General features: G+C 38.2%; 1 protein-coding gene across 3 annotated transcripts in view; it reads right to left on the minus strand.

The window, feature by feature from the left end:
- The window catches only part of ITPR2 (inositol 1,4,5-trisphosphate receptor type 2), a 485,309-nt gene that overhangs the window by 212,441 nt on the left and 247,934 nt on the right, over positions 1-24,934 (minus strand). For all 3 annotated transcript variants that reach the window (XM_007967992.3, XM_073020570.1, XM_007967993.3), the window contains exons 35-37: positions 13,470-13,660; positions 7,942-8,084; positions 1,762-1,870 (exon numbers count right to left, since the gene is read on the minus strand). In XM_007967992.3, coding sequence (XP_007966183.2) covers positions 1,762-1,870; positions 7,942-8,084; positions 13,470-13,660 — 443 coding nt within the window. The remainder of the gene's footprint in view (positions 1-1,761; positions 1,871-7,941; positions 8,085-13,469; positions 13,661-24,934) is intronic.

Raw genomic sequence — 24,934 nt, forward strand, 5'->3', positions numbered from 1 at the left:
GAGTCCACTAGCACAGGAATTGTACTCATTCATGGCCCTTGGCAAGCTGTGTCATTCATCTCAGTATCACCAGTTCCCAGGCACAATAATCACCATTTAATAGTTTGCTCACAACATATGTGTTGGGTGACTGAATGAAGAACTTGCAATTAGCCTTTCTCATCTCAACTCTTCCCTGAGGGCTGTGTGCTGGGGGTGTCCTTTACATCACGTCTTGCATAAATGGGGACCCTTGGAGTTAGGAAAACAGCGGCTCTGCCTCCACCCAAGGGAGCAGTTCTGTCTCAGGAAATTGCACTCCTGGAATTTTCTCGACAGGAGATAATAAAAGCCTGAACTACTGGTAGCAGTGGGAATGGAAAGGAGAAAATAAGTGATTTATTTTAGAGTGGTTTGGGAGACACACAAAAATACTTTTGACTAGCCAAAGTAAAATCTTAACCTGATTTCTTTCCGATTTTCCTTTGGAGTGATTCATAAAAATCTGTTACATAAAAATGGAAGACTTGTCATGTATCTCCTGTTAAGTACAAGTCATTTTTATTGTGAACCTCATCCTCTGCCAGAAAAGTATATTGACCTCATTTTTCTACTTCAGAATCTGGTACTTCAGTCAATATCACACAATCTAGAGCAATATTTTAAGAGAAAGACAACAGTAAGTCCCAAGGAATTCTCTTTATCATTTTTTAAATATAGAAGCGTGTTTTTGAGTCCTATCTTAGAGAAACATTTGCTAAAATTGCACTGACCACCTTTATTTTGATCACTTGTTTTCCAAATATAATTTAAGTGATGCAGAGAACTAATGCAAAGTAGAAGGCATTTTGATTGCTGAAACAAACATTGATTCACATGGAATATTTTGAAGCAATGCTCTTTCTATTAATATCTAAGTTTCCATTGCATTTTTTGGGAATGCACTTAAAAAAACCCAACCACTATAATCTTTCTGGAATTTAGCATATACATAAAGTAGTAAATAAAATCCTTCCAGTTGTAAAATATCAGATGATTAGTATTTACCGAAACAGACCAAAAAGTTATTGAGGTATGTGGTACAAATTTTGTTTAATATCTAACATAAAAGTACAGATAGCTAGCCAAAAAAAAGTCTCTAGATTTATATTTTCTATTTAAGTGTATCACCTTGGGTATTAAACATGCTGCTAGCTATCTCTTAATGAGCACCTGAGCTGTCATTTTTAATAACAGACTGACATTTATTATCTATAGGTTGATATTTCCCTGAAAATCATTTGTGAATCTCAAGTTAATATAGTTAAGAATAGAAACTGACTATTCCATTTACTAAAATAGTATTATTTTATAATACTTGGCAGAATATTATAAAAAATAACATGAATATATATTCATAATAAAAAGTCAACATATGCCAAAATGCAGACATTCTCAATATGCAGCAGAACTTTACGCAAAATCTAAATAATGCATTTCAGTTGCTCATTGTTTAAAAAGGTCATTTGGTCCACTAAAGCCGTAAGAGGAAAAAACACAGATCCAAGAATATAATAAAACAAAACAAACATCTAGGCCACTCTAATTTTGGTTATTTCCCAATTTAAAACAAGGCATGAGAGATGAATACCATAAAAATTCAAATCACATAATTCATCTAAGTACATGCACCATTAAAATATAATGCAAGTAAGTATGTAATAGCCTACTGTAATTCATAGGTTCCAGTATTGTGGAAATCCTACTTTATTTTTAAATAATGAATTTTTTTAAAAACAATACCTCTTCCACAAAGCTGTCTTTCTTCTCTAACATTTCTCGTAATGTCTGAAGAATTTTAATGCACAGTTTTTCTTCTTTCTCCATTAGTTTCTTTGTATGATTAATCAACCTTAAAGCAAAACATTAAACCTTTAGAAAGACAGTGATTTCTCTTCAAGCTATATACAAACATCAAAGGCTGTAGGGGAAAAAAATCACACCATTATTTGAGAATATGAAGTAAACCAGTTACATGTTTTCAAAAGTTTTAAGATTACACTTCAGCTTATAAATTTTGTATTACAACACATTATTTTTGTTTTACAGGTAGTATATCTCAGGGCTTCTCAAACTCACTCAGGTGGCATTCTTTTAGTGGGATACAATACTCTGAGAAACAATGAAATACTAATATTCTCACCCCAATATATGAACTAAAACAAATGTATTAGTACAGAAATATAAATATTTATATATTACATTTTATTATGTTATGTTACACTATATTATTTTTATGTACTGTATGACATTAAGCATACAGTAGCAGTGGCTGTATACAACTCTGCAATCTTAATATAACAGGCTGCTTTCCAGTTTCCATTCATAATAATATGCTATTTTTCACTGCCAGGGTTCGGTAGAAACAAGCAGTTTTTTTATTAAAAGCAAAAAACAAAACAAAAAAAGTGACATCAAGGCAATCTATCCATTTACTAGCTTTGGTATAATTTGGGCAAAAACTGCCATCATTTTAATCAAGTGGTACACTGTGCACTGGTGCTCTATTAGAAGAGCTTCAGGATCACCATCCCCAAGAACTTAAAAGCAAATAAATTTTCATTATCAGAATTGAGCTTATATAGCTATATATATAGCATATATAGCTCATGTTGTTAAACAGCTGATCCTCAAAATGACCCTGTGAGATGTCTTCCTCAAATGATCCAATTTCAGTGACATAACATAAGTACTGTGGGACATAACCCTGGGGAAAAAGTGAACTTTCACTGGTTAATGGCTAGCAAGTGCTTATCAGGTGTCAGGGTCAAGTGTAAGGACAGCCCAGGGACTCTCCTAAATTATCCTCACACCAAGCCTATGAGACAGGTTCAGACTAATTTTGCTCATGACAGAACAGAGGCCCAGGGAGATACAGCAACTTACCTCTAGTTACATAAATTGTTAAGTGGTGAGACCCACAAATGCACTCAGGTCCATCTGACCTCAGCCCAAATTCTTAAGAACGACTCTGTGGTGACAGGACTCAGGTCACTGATCTCCTGAGTCTCAGGGGTCTTGTGCAGAGTCCCCACACATGCTAGGCTACACACAGCCCCCTGAATGAGCAAGTGTCACAACAGAAGCATTGGCAAATGCTGTGAACCAGACTTGAAACCACTTCATTCTGCTGGGGGCAGTTACCTAGGGCTGATCAAACAAGGTTTCAGCGAAGAGACAGCATGCAACTAACGAAGATTTCACCTGTCAAGGAAGGCTCGGGAGAGAAGACATCCCTGCAAAGGGAATGGTATGAACACAGGGCAGAGGCAGAAACCTGGCAGCATGTCCAGGAAATGAGAAGCATGCCAATTGCCCACTGACACTTAAAGACCTGGAAGAGGAAAGTGTAAGAGATGTGGTTTGGAAAGAAGGGGCTGGAATATTAACCTCAAGAGTCTTGAATGTTTTCTAGAGAAAATAGGGAACCACTGTTCTAAAGGACCTAAATGCCTCTTCCCACTGTGAGAAAGAGACCAACGAGGGCAGCGGGAAAGATGAAGCAGAGGAGACAGAGCAAGGCGAGAGAGCAGTGGCAGAGGTCGGGTGAGGACATAGGAAGCAACAGAGAAGACCCATAGCAGAGACTTGTAAATGATGACATGTGGGAAGTGGAAGAGGAAGCAGGGCAGACCAGAGGCCCCTGAAATGTAGACACTAGGCTAATATGCGGATGGTGATCAGTTTTTTTCAATTTTTTAAATTTATTTAATGAGACAGGGTCTCTGTCACCCAGGCTGAAGTGCAGTGATGTGATCATAGCTCATTGCAGCCTAGACCTCCTGGGCTCAAGCTATCCTCCCACCACAGCCTCCTGAGTAGCTGGGACTGCAGGTATAGCCACCATGCCTGGCTAACTTTTTTTTCTTTTTGCAGAGATAGGGTCTTGCTTTGTGGCCCAGGCTGGTTTCAAACTCAAGGGATCCCCCTGCTTCAGCCTCTCAAAGTGCTGGGATTAGAAGTGTGAGCCACCATACCCAGCCCAATGGTGACTGTTTAAAATGACGCTGTTCCACGGTGAAGAAGTAGCAAACACACAATGAAAGTAACACTGATGTCCTTTTAGACATGTTGAGTCTAGAAAAGGTGTTACATCCATGCTAGGTCAGGCCTAGCAGGCAGAAGAATTTCAAAAGTTCTCCTGGCAAGGAAAATGAAGCCTGCCTTTCTAAAACTTCCACTGTTTAATTCTTTCTTTCACACAATAGTCTTTTTCTAATTTTTAATTTTTGTGGATACATAGTAGGTATATACATTCACATAATAGTCTTTAAATATGTGAAAACAGTTTTGGTGGACACGAAAAATTTCTCTTGATTTTGTTTTTCGCTCTCTCAGGCTAAGTATTTCCATTTTCTTTAACTCTTCCTTAGATAAAGGATTTAATTCATTAACCACATTGAAAATAACCATAAGGTTGAATGACCACTTGCTACAGATTTATAAAAGGTATTCACATAATGTTTGGTTGAGTTAGGTCGATGACTTTCAAATATTTTTTCCATGATCAAAGTAAGAAATATATTTCACAAAACCACCCAGTAAAGAAGTACCTGTGTGGGAGTGTGTGTGTAAACTCACACTAATGTCACCCTCACTATGAGATGCACTCTGATAATTTGTATCTTCTCTAATTCATTTTTTAAATTAGCTGGTTGCCTCCACCTACGTCAGTTTAAAAATCTATAAATGGAGCACACCCCACAGTTTGAAAGGATTTTTCAAATTTTTCAGATTTTTCAAATCTCCTACTCAGGAGGCTGTGGTGGGAGGATAGCTTGAGCCCAGGAGGTCTAGGCTGCAATGAGCTATGATCACATCACTGCACTTCAGCCTGGGTGACAGAGACCCTGTCTCATTAAATAAATTTAAAAAATTTAAAAAACTTCACAGTTTGAAGTTCACAAGGAAGGAGTAGGTGTTGATTTGAATGGACTCTGATCAGCTGCCTTAAAGGTTAACAGCGTCATTGACCTATTCTCTTCTCTTTCACTCTATGTGTTAAGTAGACCGCTGTCCTGGAGTCTATCCCCATATTCTCCTCCAGACTCACCTGAGTCAACAGATTCCAAGAATTAGATTCATTAGAGAAAGTAGGAAGCCCTACTTAGGGCTTGGCCCTAAATTTATATTCTCCAGCTAAGCTTTACCAGGATGGTATGCACAGCAATACAAGACCCCTGGTAGCCAGGCATGGTGGCTCACACCTGTAATCCCAACACTTTGGGAGGCCGAGGCGGGCGGATCACAAGGTCAGGAGATCGAGACCATCCTGGCTAACACAGTGAAACCCCATCTATAAAAAAAAACACAAAAAATTAGCTGGGTGTGGTAGCGGGTGCCTGTAGTCCCAGCTACTCGGGAGGCTGAGGCAGAAGATTGGCGTGAACCTGGGAGGCGGAGCTTGCAGTGAGCCAAGATTGCACCACTGCACTCCAGCCTGGGTGACAGAGCAAGACTCCATCTCAAAAAAAAAAAAAAAAAAAGAAGACCCCTGGCTATTCATAAAGTCAGATTCTAATTTTGTAAGATATTCTTACAAAGGAAACCCTTGGTTTTTTACAGAGTTGGGGAAGGAGTAGGGTGAGCACTAAGGCAGAAAATAGACACTCCTGAGGCTCTGGCTGTAATACAATTGCAATAGCACAAAAATCTCTTCTAGAATCACTCATGTAAACACAACATCATTTTCCTTCATGTGGGTGTAGGATCTGCAACATATTCCTATTATCATATCACTTCTGCTTCTCTCCTTTCAGGTTACCTAATGGTGCCACAGGCTTGTCTACATCTGCAGCACAGCTCAATATTTACTTGATATCATGAGTTACTTCATATCACTTTCTCATAGACCAATATCTCCAAGTCCTAGACCAGTGCTGTCTAACAGAACTCTCTGCAATAATACACATGTTCCATATTTGTGCTGCCAAATTTGGCAGCCATTAGCCACATGTGGCTACCGAGCACTTGAAATGTTGCAAATATGACTGAGGAAGTGGATTTTTATTTCATTTTAATTCATTTAAACAATAATTTAAATAGCCATGTGTGGCTAGTAGCTACCATATTGGCACCCTAATTCTTGACAAGGAGTCAGGAAACCTAAAGGATCAGATAGTAAATATTTTAAGCTTTGTGGGGTACACAGTCTCTGTGGCAACTAGCTGATTCCGCCACAGTGGCATGAAAGCAGCCACAGACAATCCAGGAATGAATGGGCACCACTGTGTTTCAGTAAAACTTTATTTACAGAAATGAGTAGCAGGACCAATTTAGCCTGAGGGCCAGAGCTTGCCAACCCCTGTTCCAGGCTGTCACAACTCGGGGATATAGCTATTGTATTACACTAATTTACTGAACTTAACAGGTTTATCGCCTAATTTTTAACCCATATTCCATATATTGACATATATTCACAGGAGGTGAAGGGTATTTATCAAAGATCCTATTATCTTTGCTTTTTTTTATTTTCATTTAGTTCTTATGTTTAGATCTGTAATGGGTACAGGTGCAGAGTTCTCACATGCATGTATGTGTAGTGGTGAAGTCTGGGCTTTCAACGTACCCATCATCTGAATAGTGAACTGTGCTCCACACCCTATTTTTATAGTGAATTACTAGGCAATACCTCCACTTAAAAGTTTCTTTCTAATGTTCTCAGCAGTCATCAGTTGTACACTCCGGGCCTCTTCACTTTAAAATCCTTACTCACAAGACTGGCAGGTGTCCGGACAAATACATTCTTCCCAATCTCCCTAAGACGCAATGAGTCTAAAGCCAAAAATACCTGATTCTGGCCATAGTATAAAAACCCCACCTATTCTTCAGCATGATCCCTGTAGTCAGTTTTTCTCATCCCATGCCTTGTTTTCACTCCCAAGGTCCCACCTTAAATGGTGAAAGAAAGGAACACACTTCTTGTGTGCCCTAGTCCTTCAAGCTCTGCCTCGATACATCACAGATGATAGAAGAGGTTTCCAGATCTCTTTCAGCAATACCCTCTACCATACAGGAATTAACTGGGATGGGTCATGGCCAAGGGGCTTGGCAAGCTCATCTCACTGACTCTCCATCCAGGTACTCTTCCCTGGAAGACCAAGCACCCTCTTTCTGACTGGTCATCCAGGGTCTACATGTGACGACCTGCAGATCTCCCTCAATAACGTGCCCTTCACATAAAGACAAGTCTCTTCTTTCTGGAGCTAGTTATGCTTTTTCTCACAACTGCTTCTCCTTGTGCACATCTCCCTTGAGAATTTTTCACTTACCATTAAGATGAAGATTCTCTAGGGTAAACATATCAGCTATAATAGATCTGCAATACCAAAAACGCTGAGAAACATCAGTAAACGACAGAGCTGCAGATGAGGATCATCCAGGCAGCATGGCCACGTGCTGGGTCTGAGTCTTACTAACCCTGCACCTGAAGCACACCTGGTCCTCAGCAATCTCCTCTCTGAATCAGGCTGACCTCTCAGTCTCTGGGTGTTTATGCAGATTAGATAAAATAATAGTTAAAGACATATGACAGTATTAAGACCTCAATAAATGCTAGCTCCTTTTCCTTTCTCCCTATGTTAATGAAAATAAGTGACTTTAAACAAGAATTTTTTAAAAGGTCACAAAATATAATTATGGAAAGGAATTAGGACCAAAATATTATTTTGCATGATCCTTTGTGCCCCATAATGACACACTTTATTTTCAGTAAATTTAGTAAAATATGATAACTTGACCTTCACCAAAATAAAATTTCAAGTGACTCAATTTAATTATTCTGGCAGTATATTTTAACACGGATTTTAGACCTTTCACATACTTTGTGGACTGTCACTTTATATCAGTGAAGTGTAAAGCGGAAATGTTAGAGGCCATCTCAGTTTGACGACACTAGCAGAATCTCAGATTGGATCCACTTACTTTGACATGAAAGCGCCACATCTTATTCTTGCATCGCTCCCCTCAGGGAACAGCAGCTCTGGACTGTACAATACATCAACCAACACTGAGAATTCAGCCTGCATCATTGGGCTGAACTGGTGCTCCAAGGAGGCCACCACATCCTAGGGAATGAAACACAGGAGAACCCAGGTGAAGGCCTAAGTCAGATTTCATCTTTCGAAGATAAGACAAGCCTAAGAATACTAATGGGAATTTTATAGATTACCCCCTCTATTCCATAGCACCACATGTCTGTGCCATGATTATAGCCTGGTTTTATGTATGAATACTGCCTGAGTCTATTTGTGCATGTGGGTGTGTGTGTGTGCGTGTGTGTGTGTCATTTACAAGATAAGGGAGGGACAGGTAGTTATTTCTAAGGATATACACCTATAAGAGGAAAAGTCAGGCCACTGTATGTGCCCTGCAGTGCCTAGGATTATAATGGAAACATGACAGGTACTCATTACATTGCAATAAATTAGGGGCATACCCAGGGAACAGCTTTAAAAAAAAAAAAAAAAAAAAAAAAAGATTTCCAGCCAGGTGCAGTGCCTCATGCATGTAATCCCAGTACTTTGGGAGGCCGAGGCAGGTGGATTGCATGAGGCCAGGATTTGGGGACCAGCCTGGTCAACATGGTGAAACCCTGTCTCTACTAAAAATACAAAAATCAGCTAGGCTTGGTGGTGTGCACCTGTGGTCCCAGCTACTCAGGAGGCTAAGGTGGGAGAATCATCTGAGCCTAGGAGGCGGAGGTTGCAGTGACCCAAGATAGCGCCATTGCACTCCAGCCTGGGTAACACAGTGAAAACCTATCTCAAATTAAATAAATAAATAAATAAATAAATAAATAAATAAACTCCCATAGGTCATTGGTTATTCAAAACGAATCATTTCATCCAATGGGGAAACTCATTGAAATATTATTTGAAGCAATATTAGTACTATACATGGATTCAATGACATTCAACAGAATTTCAAATTATATTTTTTGAGAGACCCTATTGGTCACCTACCCAACAGCTTTTCTTCACCCTCTTCTTTGCTACCGGAATCTCAATGTCATTTCTGAGTCAGGCAACAACATTCTCAGGGGATGAGCCCCCTCAGCTTACGGTCGAGGTTGATTACTCTAAGGCAGGCAGGCATGGTTATCCCATTTCCACCTCTAGCAAGCTGTCTAGGCATGATTATGTGACACAGTCCCAGTCAATGAGACATCAGGTGAAGTCAGCTGAGAGAGTGGGGTACGTGTTGCGGGTGGGGAGGTTCTTTCATAACCACCTACTGCTCTCAAGGCAGCTTGAGGGTGTGAATCCAAAATCTAAGACAGCCCTCATGTTACCCTGGGAGACCAGCATTAAGCTGAATGCCTACAGACCTTTGGTTTTAGGGACCCAGGCCTACAATTAGCAAACTCAAGGAGAGCCACAGTTCCAGGTTTCTTGCTATGTTAAATGATATGGTCTTTATTATTTAAGTCACTTTTAGTTGAGTGCTGTGTTAATTAAAGCTGAAAGCATCTTAACTGATATGTTTCTAAAATGAACCACAGGTAATTATAATTTCCCAAACATTCTTTAATGGTTAAAGCACCCCCATTTTATTTTTAAACTATGTTAGAAGAAAAAAAAAAACTTCTTACATAAAAGAACAATTTATTCACCCATAGCTATGGTGTATTTTTATTAAGCAGAACATTGCCAATTGCTTATTGTCACTCTTAGCTACAGAAGCACAGATGGGGATGTCACCCTCTTGATTTCTTAAGAATTATGTTAATTTGTGTTTTAACTCTTTCTGCAAAAGTGATTATTTCTACTTCAACCACTCTAAATAAGCTTTCTGAGAAATGTCTGAAAACCATTAAAAGAGACTAAAGGGAAATAGCATAAAGGGGAAAACTAGATATTATATAAAAGTGGGGAGAGTATGTTTATCAAATATGACCATATTTAATTAAATGTCCCTGTTGTTTAGATTACCTCTTCTTTGTTTCATCTACTAAAGAAATAGCGCTCAGGCTGCTATGATATGAATTCTGTCTTTAACTCTAATTTTGGTCATGAGGCAACTATGCAACCTCCCTAGGTCATTGTTTCCCCATGTGAAAGCTTAGGATGATACTAACAATCACAAGAGCTTGCTGCAAGGATTAAAGGTAAGTGCATAGAACATCCTCTAACACACACTAGCCACTTATTCCCTATAAATACTAGTAATCTTTACTATTGAGCACGAGTTAGCTGTGATCATCACCCAAACTTGGTGGTTTACTTGCTTGTCTTCATCTTAATCACTGCTAAGCATTTTACACGCTGGTTTCTGCTCTTTGAAACACTTTCTGCTCTTGACGTCTATGACATCACACTTTATTTTCCACCTATGTCCTTACTATTTCTTCATCAACTCCTGATAGCTTCTGCTCCTTTTCTCTTTGATATCTACACTTTCTTCTGAAAAATCTTGTCCAATTCTATGGTTTTAATATCATCTATATGTTGGAACTCCCACATTTATATTTCCAGCATGGACATCTTTCCACTTCAGACTCATATATCAAACAGCCAAGCTGACACACTCAGGTACCTAAATAGGCATCTCAACTTTAAAATTCCCCAAATAGAACTCCTAATTTCAACTCAGCCCCAACCTCTTTCTCTCCCATTACTTCCTATCTTAGTAAATAACACAACCATATCATATCAAAACCAGAGTCATCCTTGATACTTCTTTCCATTATCCTACAACACATCAATTGATTCCTCCACCAAGTTCTATTAGTTCTACAACTAAATATATACAAAATTAATACACTTCTCTGCATTACTATTGCAACCTCCTTAAGCCAAGCTACCATCACCTTTTGCCTGAATTAATGCAAAGCTACATAACTAGATTCACTGCTTCGACGTCTGGATCTTAGAAATACACTTAGAATTCACAGTGATCTTTTAAAAAGTAAACCAAGTCAGCCCCTCCTCTGCTGAAAATCTTCAATGACTTGTCATCACACATAGAATACAATTAAAATGCCTTAATATGCGCCTTAATCTGTTCAGGCTGCTATAACAAAATACCATAAACTGAGTAGCTTATAAGCAACAGAAATTATTTCTTGTAGTTCTGGAGGCTGGGAAGTCCAAGATCAGGCACCAGCAGATTTGTTGTCTAGTGAGGACGCACTTTCTGGCTCATAGACGGTGCCTCTCTTGCTGTGTCCTCACATGGTGGAAGGGCTGAAAGAGTTTGCATGGGCCTATTTTATAGGGACTCTAATCTCAACTTCCAGAAGACCTCACCTCCTAATACTATCACCACGGGGGTCAGAATTTCAGCATATGAATTTGGGGTGGGGGAGGACACAAACACTCAGGGCACAGCCACAGCACCATACAAGTCTCTACATGATTTGGCCCCTTATCCCATAATATTTTCTTCCTTTACTCACTAAACTCCTGCCCCAATGGGCTTTCCTTGGATCTTCAAACCCATCAGCCTCACTCCTGCCTAAGCACCTTTGCATTTCCTATTTCCTTCCCATAAAACTATCTGAACTCAAATCTTGGAATAGATTATTCATCTTCATTATTCAGGTGTCAACAAAACTGTTATCCTGGTAGAAATGAACTTCACAATTACAGGGTCATTCTTTCAGTAATTCTCCACCATGTTGTTACTTTGCTCTATTTTATTCACTGTAGTTTTAATTATCCAACAATTTATCAATTATTTAATGAGTTAAAATGCATGTCCCAGAAGAGCATAGACCCCATGGCTCTCTCTTTAGCACTTCACACAGTGGCTAGTATAGAATTTTCACTAAATAAATACTTACTTAATGGATATCAATCTATCAAAAGAAGTTTACTAAAAGAAGTTTAAGGCACACCCTCTCTGTGCTGGTTGACACTACTATATACCTCTCCTCTGAAATGTTCCACTCCCTTTGCTCTCCTGACCCTTCTCCTCTCTGACGTGCTTTTTTTTCCCCCACTCTTTATGTGGGCCATTCTGCTACTCTTAGCCTCGCATAGGGTGTTCTTTTTTTCTCTCACTGTATTTTCTCTTTTAGCAATACCAACCACTATCCTTGCTCCAACTATTATCTTCAAACATAGACTTAACTTCCAATATACTCAGTAGCCTGCTACCCTAGTTCACTGCATTTTCCATTGCCCTCCTATTGCGTTCTCTTCTCCTCTGCTCTTACAACAAACAGTCTTAATAATACTATCAAGTCTCCAATCAACAGGGCCTCTTAAACTCCTCTCATGCCCGCTCTCTACTTCCATCTAAGAGCCTCTAGGTCTGCTGACCCTGCCTTCATTATTATCTGTAACACTCATTTCTTCATTTCATCCATATCACCACTTGGCTTAGATCTTAAGTAACTTCTCACTAGTCTCTCTTCCTCTAGTCTCTTTTTGATAACCCTATCCTACAAATCAAGAACCACTTATAATGGCATTTTCCCCCAAATTTTTAATGTCTCACACCCTTTAGGTTTCTCATACTCTCTGAATATAACTTGTGTTTCTAACCCCATATAACACTCATCTACATGTGACTTCTCATAATATTTATTTCAGTTAATGTCTTGGCCATTTTGTAGGAAAAAAAAAAACTTCAAACTATATCCCAATTCAACTCCATGTAATGTGCCACTATTATGTGAATGGGAAGATGTCTGTTATGGGCTGTATTATAACTCCCCAAGATTTCGTATGTTGAAGGCCTAACTCACAGTACCTCAGAATGTGACTCTATTTAGAGCTAGGGCTTTCAAAAGTGTAATTAAGAAAAAATGAGTTCATATGAGCGGCCCTAATCCAACATAACTGGTATCCTTATAAGAAGAAGGGATTAGGACACAGACATGTGCAAACACAGAGGAAAGAGCCTATGAGGACACAGCAGGAAGTCAGCCATCGCCAGGCCCAGGAGAGAAGCCTCAGGAGAAAGCATACCTGCTGATACCTTGATCTTGGACTTCTAGCCTCCAAAACTATGAGAAAATAAACTGCTGTTGTTTAAACCACCAAGTCTGTGACATTCTGCAACAGCAGCCCTGGCAAACTAATATAATTTCCAGGCCAAAATCAAGAGTGAGATACTATACAAGTCATTTGGGAGCAAGGTGCTTGGATCATTCTGACCAAAGGATTAGAAGGGAATACTGAAACATAAGTTGAAGCAAGGCTATGAATATTGAGTTTCTTTACCAGTGTTATCATTGGTATTATGATTATTATTTTGGTATTAAGCCCTACTATTCATTACCATACTATCAAAACACAGTAATTAATATACACTTATTAAAAAGTAGCTCACAACATATGTAAGTTATGTGTTTAAAAAGAGCAGTAGTAGTAGACAGTTGTAAAGCAAGGCCTGGTCCCCAAATAGAACTTGATATTTTTAGCCATATTTTATTTATGTGACTACATATTTTAAAAAATGTAATTTAGAAAATATGAATGCTATTTCATGCTCTCATGTACCTGTAACTTTTCAATAATATTTCTGTAATCCCAAGAAGGCCCTCCAAGAGCTTCCTTAAAGCGTGGCCCAGAGCGAGCTGATAGTCTCCAACCCATTGCTGCTCTCTGCACCATATTTGAATGGCTTTTCATGAAAAGAGTATTAACTTGGCCGTCCAAATCCACTGGAATGGCAATTCCACGATTTTTTGCTGAAAAAGAAAGATTTAAAATATTTCCCTCTTAATTTGACTAAAGTTTCTTACACATTATCCATACAATCTTATAAACATAAAGGAAATAATATTAAATCTTTAAACTCTGCCATTAACTTGTTTTATATAACTATAAAAGCTTCTAACCTGAATGTATTTCAATTATTAAGACCAATTAGTGAAGTGGGTACATGAAACATTCAAGAACTTATTTGATTTCTTAATGATTCATGCTTGAAATGTACTTTATACAGCATCAATACAGAAAAACGCTGTATAACAACCAGCATATTTGTACCTTCCCAGATGCCAACATAAATAAGAAAGCAGACATAAAACACATGATATAATTCTTCCACTCCATTCATTAATTTAAGTAGTGCTTGTGTGCACACAAAATTGTACGTGATGAAACATCTGAGAATAGAAATAAAAAGTTGAAGAGTGTAAAAAATCTGCATTGGAAGAGGGCACATCTTAATATGTGTCTTTCTTCCCAAGATCCACGGAAATTTATATTTTAACAAGTTTACATCACATCAATACTGAAAATTGAGAATGCCTGTCACAAAGAAAGGAGTAATGTTGAAGCATTTTTGCAAGGCAAAATGAAGATGGGATTAGTCCATCAGAGAAAGAAGAGAAGAAACTGCCCCACAGGAGATTAGAGTTAGAAAAGGTCTTTCCAGGTGCACAGTCAACCAAAACAAAGGGTTGGGCAGGGATATGGGCAACTGATTAAAGAATAACAGCTGAACAGCTGGGAAGCTAAGGCCCTCCTCCCTCTGATTGGCATAGACAGAGCAGTTGGCAGAAGCAGTTTTTACCCAGAGGATAAAGTCAGAGAAATGAAGAAATGTTCTCTCAAGAAAGTAGAATACCTGACTGGACAGAATGCCAAATGAAGACGTTAGAACTTGATAGAGAAGCAGAATGGAGCTTGAAATAACGCCAGAGATCATCAAGTAAGAGGTAAAATGTGGGCCAGGCGAGGTGGCTCACGCAGGTAATCCCAGCACTCTGGGAGGCGAAGGCGGGCGGATCACGAGGTCAGGAGATCGAGACCATCCTGGACAACATACTACTAAAAATACAAAAATTAACCGGGTGTGGTGGTGCGTGCCTGTAATCCCAGCTACTCAGGAAGCTGAGGCAGGAGAATTGCTTAAACCCAGTAGGCGGAGGTTGTACGCCACTGCACTGCAGCCTGGCGACAGAGCTAGATTCCATCTCAAAAAAAAAAAAAAAAAAGATGTAGAATGTGGGGAGACAGAAGAAGCAGCACCAGCAGAGAGAGGAAATAAATTAAATTCTCCAACTCCTGAGCAAAGCCCTCCTTACTTTAACACTTACTGGTGTTCCCAGCCTGACCTCTGCTATACACACACATGCATATATGCATGCACGTGCACACACACACACATACACAGCCTAAAGGAAAGTCTGCATGTCATTTGGTCAGCCTTTGGCCTCTCATACAGAATTCCAGGTCAGCCCTGTCATTTACACAAGAATTCTAGGAAGGAAACAGGCCTTTAAAACTGCAGTGGAAACCTATGCCAGTCATTACGGACTTTCCTAACTACAAACACACCACCAAGGATCACAAGGAAAACCAATACCATTAAGAATAACTAATCCTAGTGAAAACAGGGATGACTCAAGGAAAAGCAAAAAATATTTAAATAATCCTAAGTGTTGTCCTCAGAGAATCTGAGAACATACTGCATCCAAAAAATTAGAAAGTCAGAAAGAAGAATGACGTCTTAGAAATTAAAATGTGATTGCATACATAAACATGTCAAAAACTGGCTGAAAAATAATTGATAGAAACATAGTTGGCAATCTGGAAAGGAAGTCAAGGAATCTTCTAAAAATTAAGCATAAAATATAAAAATGGAGAATAAAACAGAGAGATTGCGAAATAAAGAGGGTCAACCCAGGAATTTAAACATCTAACAAATATAAGTTCCAGAAAGAAACAGCAAATACAATGTGAGAGAAGAAATTATTAAGAAAACAATAGAAGACAACTTCCTTGAGCTTAAGACACATGTACATCTCCAAATTGAAAAGGTCCACAACATGTTAAACAGGATTAAGTAAGTATATTGGCCATATTCTGGTAGAACTTCAGAATGCTGTTGTGGGTTGAACTGCATCCCCAAAAAGTATATGTTGAAGTATTAATCATCACTCCCTCTGACTGTGACCTTATTTGGAAATAGGGTCTTTGCAGATGTAATCAAGTTAAGTTGAGGTCATACTGAATCACGGCGGGCCCCAATCCAATTCAACTGGTGTCCTCATAAGAAGGGAAGGAGAGACACAGAGAAATACCTGAGGGACACACACGATGTGAAGATGGAGGCAGAGACTGGATTTACGCAGCTGCAAGCCAAAGAATGCCAAAGACTGTTAGCAAACCCCAGAAGCTAAGAGAAAGGCATAGAACGAATTCTTCCCTGGAGCCTTCAGAGAGAGCATGGTGCTGATGACACCTTGATTCTACACTCCTAGTCTCCAAATTATGAGAAGGTAAAATTTCTGTTGTTTTGAGCTACACAGTTACGCTAATTTACAGCCAGCTGTAGAAACTACACTAATGTTGACAGTATGGAGAAAATCTCAAGTACTTCCAGAGAAAAAAGATGATTCCTAAAAAGAATCTGACCAGCATCAGACTTATCATCAGCATTGAATGCTAAAAGATAGAATACCTTTATAGATGAAAAATTTTGAAGAAAGGACTTTATGTCCATCTAAACTAAAAATCAAATGTAATTCCCAAACAAAAACATTAGAAAAATATGTAAAGGCTCAGAAATTCTTCAATGAATTCACCATGAAAAAATTTTAAAAAGAGCAAATAGTTTTTAAATGTCTACATGGATATGAGAAACTATGGCAACTAAGTATGAAGCTAAAGAAGAAAATAAAGTTAGAAACAAATGAAAAAAGATCCATGAGCTATTTCCATGGTTAGGAAATTCTCTTCTACTTGGAAAAGTTTTAATATCATAGTGCTACATTTTTGTCCTAAATGGTTACAGCAGAGCTATAAAGATCATATTTAAAGTTATAATGATAGTCCCCAGAAGGCTTACTTATTTTAGAAGGAAGAGATAGAAAAATTGGATGGATAGACAGATAGATAGATAGATAGATAGATAGATAGATAGATAGATAGATAGACAGACAGACAGACAGATAGATAATCTGGCTTGCTTCACATGATGAAAGGAAAGCAAACAGTAGATAATATTACCAGCTGGTGAAAATTCTCTGAAGCTTAAAGATACTCAAAAACTTGTTTGAAAATAGACAATTTGCTGGATGCAGTGGTAGCCTCAGCTATTCAGGAGGCTGAGTCAGGTGGATCACTTGAGTCCGGGAGTTTGAGGCTGTAGTGCACTATGATATGAATAGCCACTGCATCTAGCCTGGGCAACACAGCAAAACCCTGTCTCTAAAAAAGAAAGAAGAGAAGAGAGGGGAGAGGGAAGAGGGAGAAGAGAGAGGGGAGAGGGAAGAGGGGAGAGGGGAGGGGAGGGGAGGAGAGGAAAGGGGAGGGGAGAGAAGGGGAGAAGAAGAGGAAAGGAGAAGGATAGGAAAGAGAGAGGAGGAGAAGAGGGATAGTAGCAGGAGAGGGAGAGGAGGAGGAGAGGGACAGGAGGAGGAGAGGGAAAGGAGGAGGAGAGAGAGAGGAGAAGGAGAGGAGAGGAGAAGGAGAGGAAAGTGGAGAGGTGAGAGGAGAGGGGAGGAGAGAAGAGGGAGAGGGAGAGGAGAAGGAGAGGAGAAGAGAAGGAGGAGGAAAGAGGAAAGGTGAGAAAAGAGGACAGGGAGACGGAGGGGAGAGGGAGAGGACAGGAAGATGGAGAGGAGAGGGAGAGCGAGAGGAGGAGGAGAAGGGGAAGGAGGAGAGGGAAGAAGAGAGGTGAGAGGAGAGGAGAGAAGAGGAGAGGAGAGGAGAGGAGAGGAGAGGAGAGGAGGGGAAAGGAGAGGGAGAGAAGAAGGAGAGGAGAAGGAGGAGGAGAGGAGAGGAGAGGGAGAGAAGAAGGAGAGGAGAAGGAGGAGGAGAAGGAGGAGGAGAGGAGAGGGAAGGGGAGGGGTGGGGTGGGGAGGGGAGGGAGAGGAGAAGGAAAAGAGAAGGAGAGGAAAGAGGAGAGGAGAGGAAAAGAGAGGAGAGGAGGGGAGAGGAGAGGAGGAGGAGGGAGAGGAGGAGGAGGAGGAAGGAGTGGAGGAGGAGGAGGGAATGGAGGAGGATGAGGAGAGGAAAGAGGAGAAGGATAAGGAGAACAGGAGAGGAGAGGAAAAGGAAAGGAAAAGAAAGGAAGAAAGAAAATACATAATTTTCACTAGCCACACCAAAAACATGTACCAATTTAGATAAAAACTCACGCCGCAGTTTTATAGAAATAGTAACAGCTACAAGGCAAACTTAAACAATCAATTTCACCACTGTTTAAATTTCCCTACTAAATGTTTTCCTAATATTCATGATAAGCTTCTCTTTCCCAAGCATGCAATACCTCTGTTTATGTCCTTCACACACAGCAGTGCAATTGCACTTCTGTCTCATCTGAAGGACAGACGGCCTCAACTCTGCCAAGCGGCGCATAGTTTTATAAATACTTAATCCTGCACCATGATCAAATCCTGGCAAGATTTTCATCCTTTTCTGGCTGCTTCACACATAAACTGGGTTTGCTCTAAACATTCAAAAATCAAACAGAAGACAATACTACTTCTATGTTATTTTCTAAGCAACAAAAATAACAAAAATTATAAACTTCAGTGTTTCTCAAAACATGTTACAAAACAAGTTTCCACTGACATTTAAACAAATTGGGGAGGAGATTGGGATTTATCTGCCCTTCAGGAATCAGGTACATTAGGTGAAATTGACCATCAAATAAGTGTTGTTGCTATGAAGATGACTTACACAAAGAAGCGCTCAACGAATATTTTTCTAACGACACCAGTGAAAATTTAGTTCAATGGCAGCACCTCTGTTATTAACAATGCAACCTTTTCATTAGTGACTTCAGGGAAATCTCATCCACCACCAGAATCTCTTGTAAGTTGCTGATGGAACACATTCCTCTATAGCCAGCACCATGGACAAACCAGGCTGGGGAGATTCCACGATCCCAAACTCTGTTGAAATGATTTTTGTTTCCCTCAAACCATCCCACTTTGATTGATATTATCTAGTCTCCTGTCTTCACATGAATCGGACAATGAGAATTAGCAAGGTAAAACACACTACTTTCCACGTCTGTAGGTAAACTTTGCGCAGAGCTAAATGACAGTTTCTAGGCAATAATAGAAAATTAACTATGCAATCGAGAAAAACATTTTTTGAGTCAAAATAAATCTACTTTGTAGACAAAGTTTTTTCAAACAACTGTAAAAACACAAATGTTTATAAAGGCACAGTCAGAAATAAGTTCACTGCACTGTCCAAATAGTATAAATACTAATCCTAAACCAAAATTAACAATGCTGATTTGCTGTTCATTGTTTAAAAATTAAAAGAGGAAAAAAGCAAAAAAGAAAAATATGTATGTCTAAAAAATGAAAATAATTTATCATTTCACTTATAAAGACATTAATAACTAGAACAATATTTTTCAAATGTAACCAAAAACACAATCCAAAGTTAGCTTACTTTTATTAAGCTGGAAAAATTCTGGTATATACAAAAAAATTAGCAGGGCATGGTGGTGGGTGCCTGTAGTCCCAGCTACTCGGGAGGCTGAGGCAGGAGAACCGTGTGAACCTGGGAGGCGGAGCTTGCAGTGAGCTGAGATTGCGCCACTGCACTCCAGCCTGGGTGACAGAGAGAGACTCCGTCTCAAAAAAAAAACAAAGAAAAAAAGAAAAAAATTTTGGGGTGTGTGTGTGTGTGTGTGTGTGTGTGTGTGTGTGTGTGTATAGCCTATATATATAAATGACACCAGTGAAAATTTAGTTCAATGGCAGCACCTCTGTTATTAACAATGCAACCTTTTTATTAGTGACTTCAGGGAAATCTCATCCACTACCAGAATCTCTTGTAAGCTGCTGATGGAACACATTCCTCTATAGCCAGCATATATATACACACATATATGTATACTCTATATATATACACATACATATGATATATATATATATGCTGTCTATATATTCTGGTGTGTGTGTGTATATATGTGTATATATATGTGTGTATATATATGTATATATATGTATATATGTATATATGTATATATATAGCCTGTATATATACTATATACACATATATACACATACACATAGTGTGTCAAAATGTGAACTAGAATGTATTCTTGGGATTAGCAGTTATTCTCTGCCCCATCTGTCTCTCAATAAGGAAAGGCTAACACATTTACTACAGTTAGCCATTCTTCTGGCCTATAGCATTAACTCCAACTATGTACCTTAACACAAAGGGTCACTTTAAAGTTTAAAATATTTTTTTAAATACTTGTTCCTATTTCACTTTTAAGTTGGAATGCAATTGAGATATACCTTAAGGATACACTGTCAGCATGTAAGTATATGGATCCCTTAAATAACTAATAAGAGAGAGGATGGGTTGTTATCAATGCATTTATCTTTTGTAGAGCTCTGCCTAGAGATAACCAGTTCTCTAAAATGAGCTATCTTTATTCACAATTTTTTTTATTATTAGGCAACTGTCTAATTAGGTTTATAAATCTGGGAAATTCTCTGAATATGACAAGTCTTTGCAGTGATTTTAAAATGTAATCAAAATCTATTTCTAATTATTATTAAATATTGCTTATTATGTAAAAATGTTTTAATTAGATGGAATTACTGATGGTATCTGCCAGACCAAAATCTCTGAGAATACATACAATGCAGTGATAGGTGCCATGGAGAAAAATGCTTAGGTAGATACACTGACAGGTAGGGGGGAAAGGCAACGGAAAGTGTAAGCATTAATTAGAAAACCTGGTTGGTTGTCAAGCTCTACTGTACAGCCCAAGTGGAACACAGGAGAGTGGAATGGCAGGGGCAGAGAATGGTACATTTCCTGTATCATGTCAAAGGACCCAAAATAAATCTGTACTGAAGCACTAGTGTACGTAAACAGGAAGAACATTAAATATATTAAACGCATCTTTCCAGTTTGGCACTCAAATTACACCAGGTGAATCCTCAATTAATCCTTACATTGAATAATGCATGTAATTGTTATGGGTTATTGAAGAACTAGTATTGGCACACTTGACTAGTCATCTGGAAAAAATAAAGTTGATTCCATATACCTTATAACTAAATGTATCCCAGATAGCTCACAATTTTGAACAGCAACTCCCAAAACACAGACAAAACAAAACTATGAAAATTCTCCATGAGAATTCAAAAAACATCTTAGACTGATAAGGGTTATTCCGAAGAGGAAAGAAAACCTAAAAAGCCTAAAAGAAAATTTTAAAATATTGCATGCCAAAAAATAACTAAAAGTTCAAATGACAAATGGCAAGAAAAAAAAAATTGGTGGGCACAGTGGTTCACACCTGTAATCCCAACAATTTGGGAGGTCAAGGCGGGTGGACTGATTGAGCCCAGAAATTTGAGACCAGCCTGGGTAACATGGCAAAAACTCTTTATAACAAAATACAAAAATTAGCCAGGTGTGGCAGCACCTGCCTGTAGTCCCAGTTACTCAGGAGGCTGAGATGGGAGGGTCACTTGAGCCCAGGGGGGTTGAGGCTGTAGCCAGCCATGATTGTGCACTCTACCCTGGGCGATGGAGTAAGACTCTCTCTCAAAAAAAAAAAAAAAAAAATCAGAAAAGAGAAAAAAAAATTGTTACTTATAGGCAAAGAGATAATTTTCTTAATATCTAAATGGTTATACAGATTATTAAGAAAAAACCCATTAGGATAAATAAGGAAAGCACAAGAAGTGACAGCTCACAGAAAAGGAAATATCAATCATATAATGTTTTTTCTCTCACTCATAAAAAAGAGAAGCACACATTAAAACTATAAAAATATTTTTACTTACAAGATTGGCAAAAATCGAACACACTGCATTATCAAGAAGAAAGATATTCTCCTACATTGCTGGTGGAGTGTAAACTGAACAATCTCTACAGAGGGCAGCATCTGTCAAAAGTGAAATAACCCAGAAATTCCACTCCTAGGTATTTACCTTATTCACATGTGCAAAATGATTGAAAACAACATAAATATTCAATAGTGAGGTTAAATCTATTTTAATAGTCATGCAATGGGATGTTATGCAGCCGAAGAGAAGAATTAGATACTCATTCATTTATTTGTATTCATTTATTTTATTCATGTGATAAATATACATTGAGTGCCTACTGTGCTGTAGACAAGATCAGGCTCTAGAATTTTATAACAGGTAGGGTACTTAGTTTTATTCTGCTTTATTACTTCTGTACATGTTATGTCTACCCCTAATATACTGGAAATTAATCGAGGGTAGAAAATGTGGTTTGACACATTGCATTTCCTCCAAAACTAGAATAATGCCTTTCAGATAATGAGGAATCGCTATAAATCAGTTGAGTTAATAAATATGTGAAAAACTGTATGATATTATCCTATTTTATAACTTACTCAGATTTAATTTTTTTAAGCAGTATTGGAGTTTTTAAAAACTGTGATCACAGGGGTGTATGACGTCAAGCTCTTTCTGAAATCAACCACAATACCTTAGATAGATTAAAATAGGTATGTATATTTAATAGAGACTTAATCTCTCTTCTTAAAGGGTTAACATTTTCTACATGTACAAATCTTTCGAGACCAGTTGGCTTGAAAATTGATGTTTATTATTCAAACCATTTGTAAAAGATATTTTACGGAATTTCCACTTGGAAAATAGATTATGTTGCCAACAAAGTACCCAGCATTAATCCCCCCAAATCATTTGAAGATTATGAAACACATGGAACAAAATTCCTTTGTAAGTGCAATAATATGGAAGTAATTCTTGGATGCTTTTTCTCAAAGGTCTATATTTCTACCATGTGCTATTTTACTTTAAATAAATGAATAAACTGAGGAACAGCATTTGACCAAGTGCATTAAAAAAATTCGCATAGCCTTAATGGCCTGAACATTTCTCAAATCTCTGTGAATACCATGGTGTGCATTTACTGCAGAGTTCTCTATCCTTACTTGCTCCCACCATCACCCTTAATTTAGCTCATTGAGGGCAGAGGATGATAAAGATGTTTATCCCTTACATTCCAGTTAGCCCCCCTGCATGTAATGACTTTGCTGGGGAAGTTGCATTTATGATCACTTAAAAGCTTGTATCTTATCAATTTCAAGTCCTACATCTTAGAAGACAGTGTTGCAATGGAGGTAAATATGAGTAATTTCTACATATAAAAAGACATTCAAAAGCACTTTAGCCTTTAAAAGTTTAAAACGTTTTATCAGAAAAATCTGACACGATATACATGATATATTCACAAATGATCACAGTTTCAGTTTTAAAAACTTCTGAAGTTTTATCAGAAAAATTTGACATGACATAGTAAACTCACAAAGGATCATTGCCTCAAAACATTAATGGCAACAGATAAAGTTACAGTAAACTTCTGGAGCAATCCAGGGAAAGGAGAAAAAGCAATAGATGATAGGAAGTATTCTTTTTCTATAAAGGGCTTCCCCAAAACCCTTATAACTCAGTTCACTAGCTCCTCACCTTCTTTTTACTTTATTTGAAAATTCTATATATTTGTTTCATGTATAGCTTAAATTACCACCTTGATCCATAATGCATATCTTAATGGTATAAAACAGGTAATGCATCTGCTTAAACTGATTTGTGACAGCAGAGCAGAGATTTGTGATAGCAGAGGTAGCGTGTCAGTGCGGAAGGAATTCAGATCCTGGCTCAGGCCCTGCCTACCTGTGTGACCTTCAGAAAGCTGCTAAACCCTGATAATGTCATTTCCCCATCTATAAAATGGAGCTAAGAATTATGTCCACATCATGGATTTTACTAGATTTTCCAACACTCAGTAAATGCTTGCTGCTCTCAGCAAGGCAAACACTGACTTAGAGAGTGCTTTTGCTGATTTTTACTACCTTTTGTATTCCATGTACAAATAAGAAAGAGAACGAAGTATTTTTGATGCTAGATGAGTTGAGCTACTGTACTTGAGAGCAATTTACAAATCATAAAATGTTATGTAAATACGACTATAATTGATCTTTACATTGACAGCAATGTGTTTACCAACTTGTAAATGCACTGAAAATCTGTCTTGTAAACAAAGTACTCTCTTGACTTTGTTGCATTTTAAATATGCACATCCCTTGTTCTCTTTAATATTAAAAATTCTTGCATATTTGAATTCTGCTAAACTTTAGTGCCTCTATGTGTTTTTAAAGAATTGCTGAAACACAAAAGTAATTTTGCACCTGAGTTGTAAAATGACAGACAGATCCCCACCCAACAAAGTTTATGGGAGGCCATTGTTTTGGTCTAGCCTCCTGCACTAGGCCCCAGCAGACCAGGCCAGAATGGAGTCATTCATGCTAAGTGTCACATAATCAAACAGAACTCTGAAATGGGCCGCTTATCCAAGAAAACAGGAGATGCATGGCAATCAATCGAAAGGGGCCTAGTTTGGCATGATATTTTAACCCTTTAAGGAAGGGAACTTTGAAAAGGCCAATTTGCTTCTTGTTCCATGTTTCTACTTTCTTCAGCCCTTTTCTGCCTAAAAAGCAACTGAGGTGCTGCTTTATTCTAGAATGGAATCGTTAAGTAGACTGAAGCCAGTTGACTAGGCTATTTAGCTGATGGCTAAATTTTCATGGGGTTGGATCCCACAAATCTAGGAAGGAGTTAGCTCAATTAAAGTGATTGATTTGCGTTCAACTGATGTAAGATAAGATCTTGCAGTCCTTACTTTTAGTTAACATAAATTAAGTATGTTTTCCTTACTTAGGGCTTTCAAGGTTCTTGGTCTGACTTAATCTAAATTTCTAGTTTCATGTTGAAAGTATTAGTGAGCGTAGTAGAAACAGGGTTGACATGGTAATAGTGGCAGGTAAAAGGCAATTAGATCTTCAAATTAAATTTGTTGTAATTTTGTCTTTTGACTCCAGTAAGCCAAATGTCCATCGTTCTAGTTTATATGTTAGGACTTCCTAAGATAGGACTTTCAGGGCAACATGATAAAGCATAAACTTCATACTCAAAGAAACCTGGATTTCATGTATTTATTTATTTATTTTAGAA

This window comes from Chlorocebus sabaeus, chromosome 11 (genome assembly GCF_047675955.1).
Source record: "Chlorocebus sabaeus isolate Y175 chromosome 11, mChlSab1.0.hap1, whole genome shotgun sequence".
Lineage (NCBI taxonomy): Eukaryota > Metazoa > Chordata > Mammalia > Primates > Cercopithecidae > Chlorocebus > Chlorocebus sabaeus.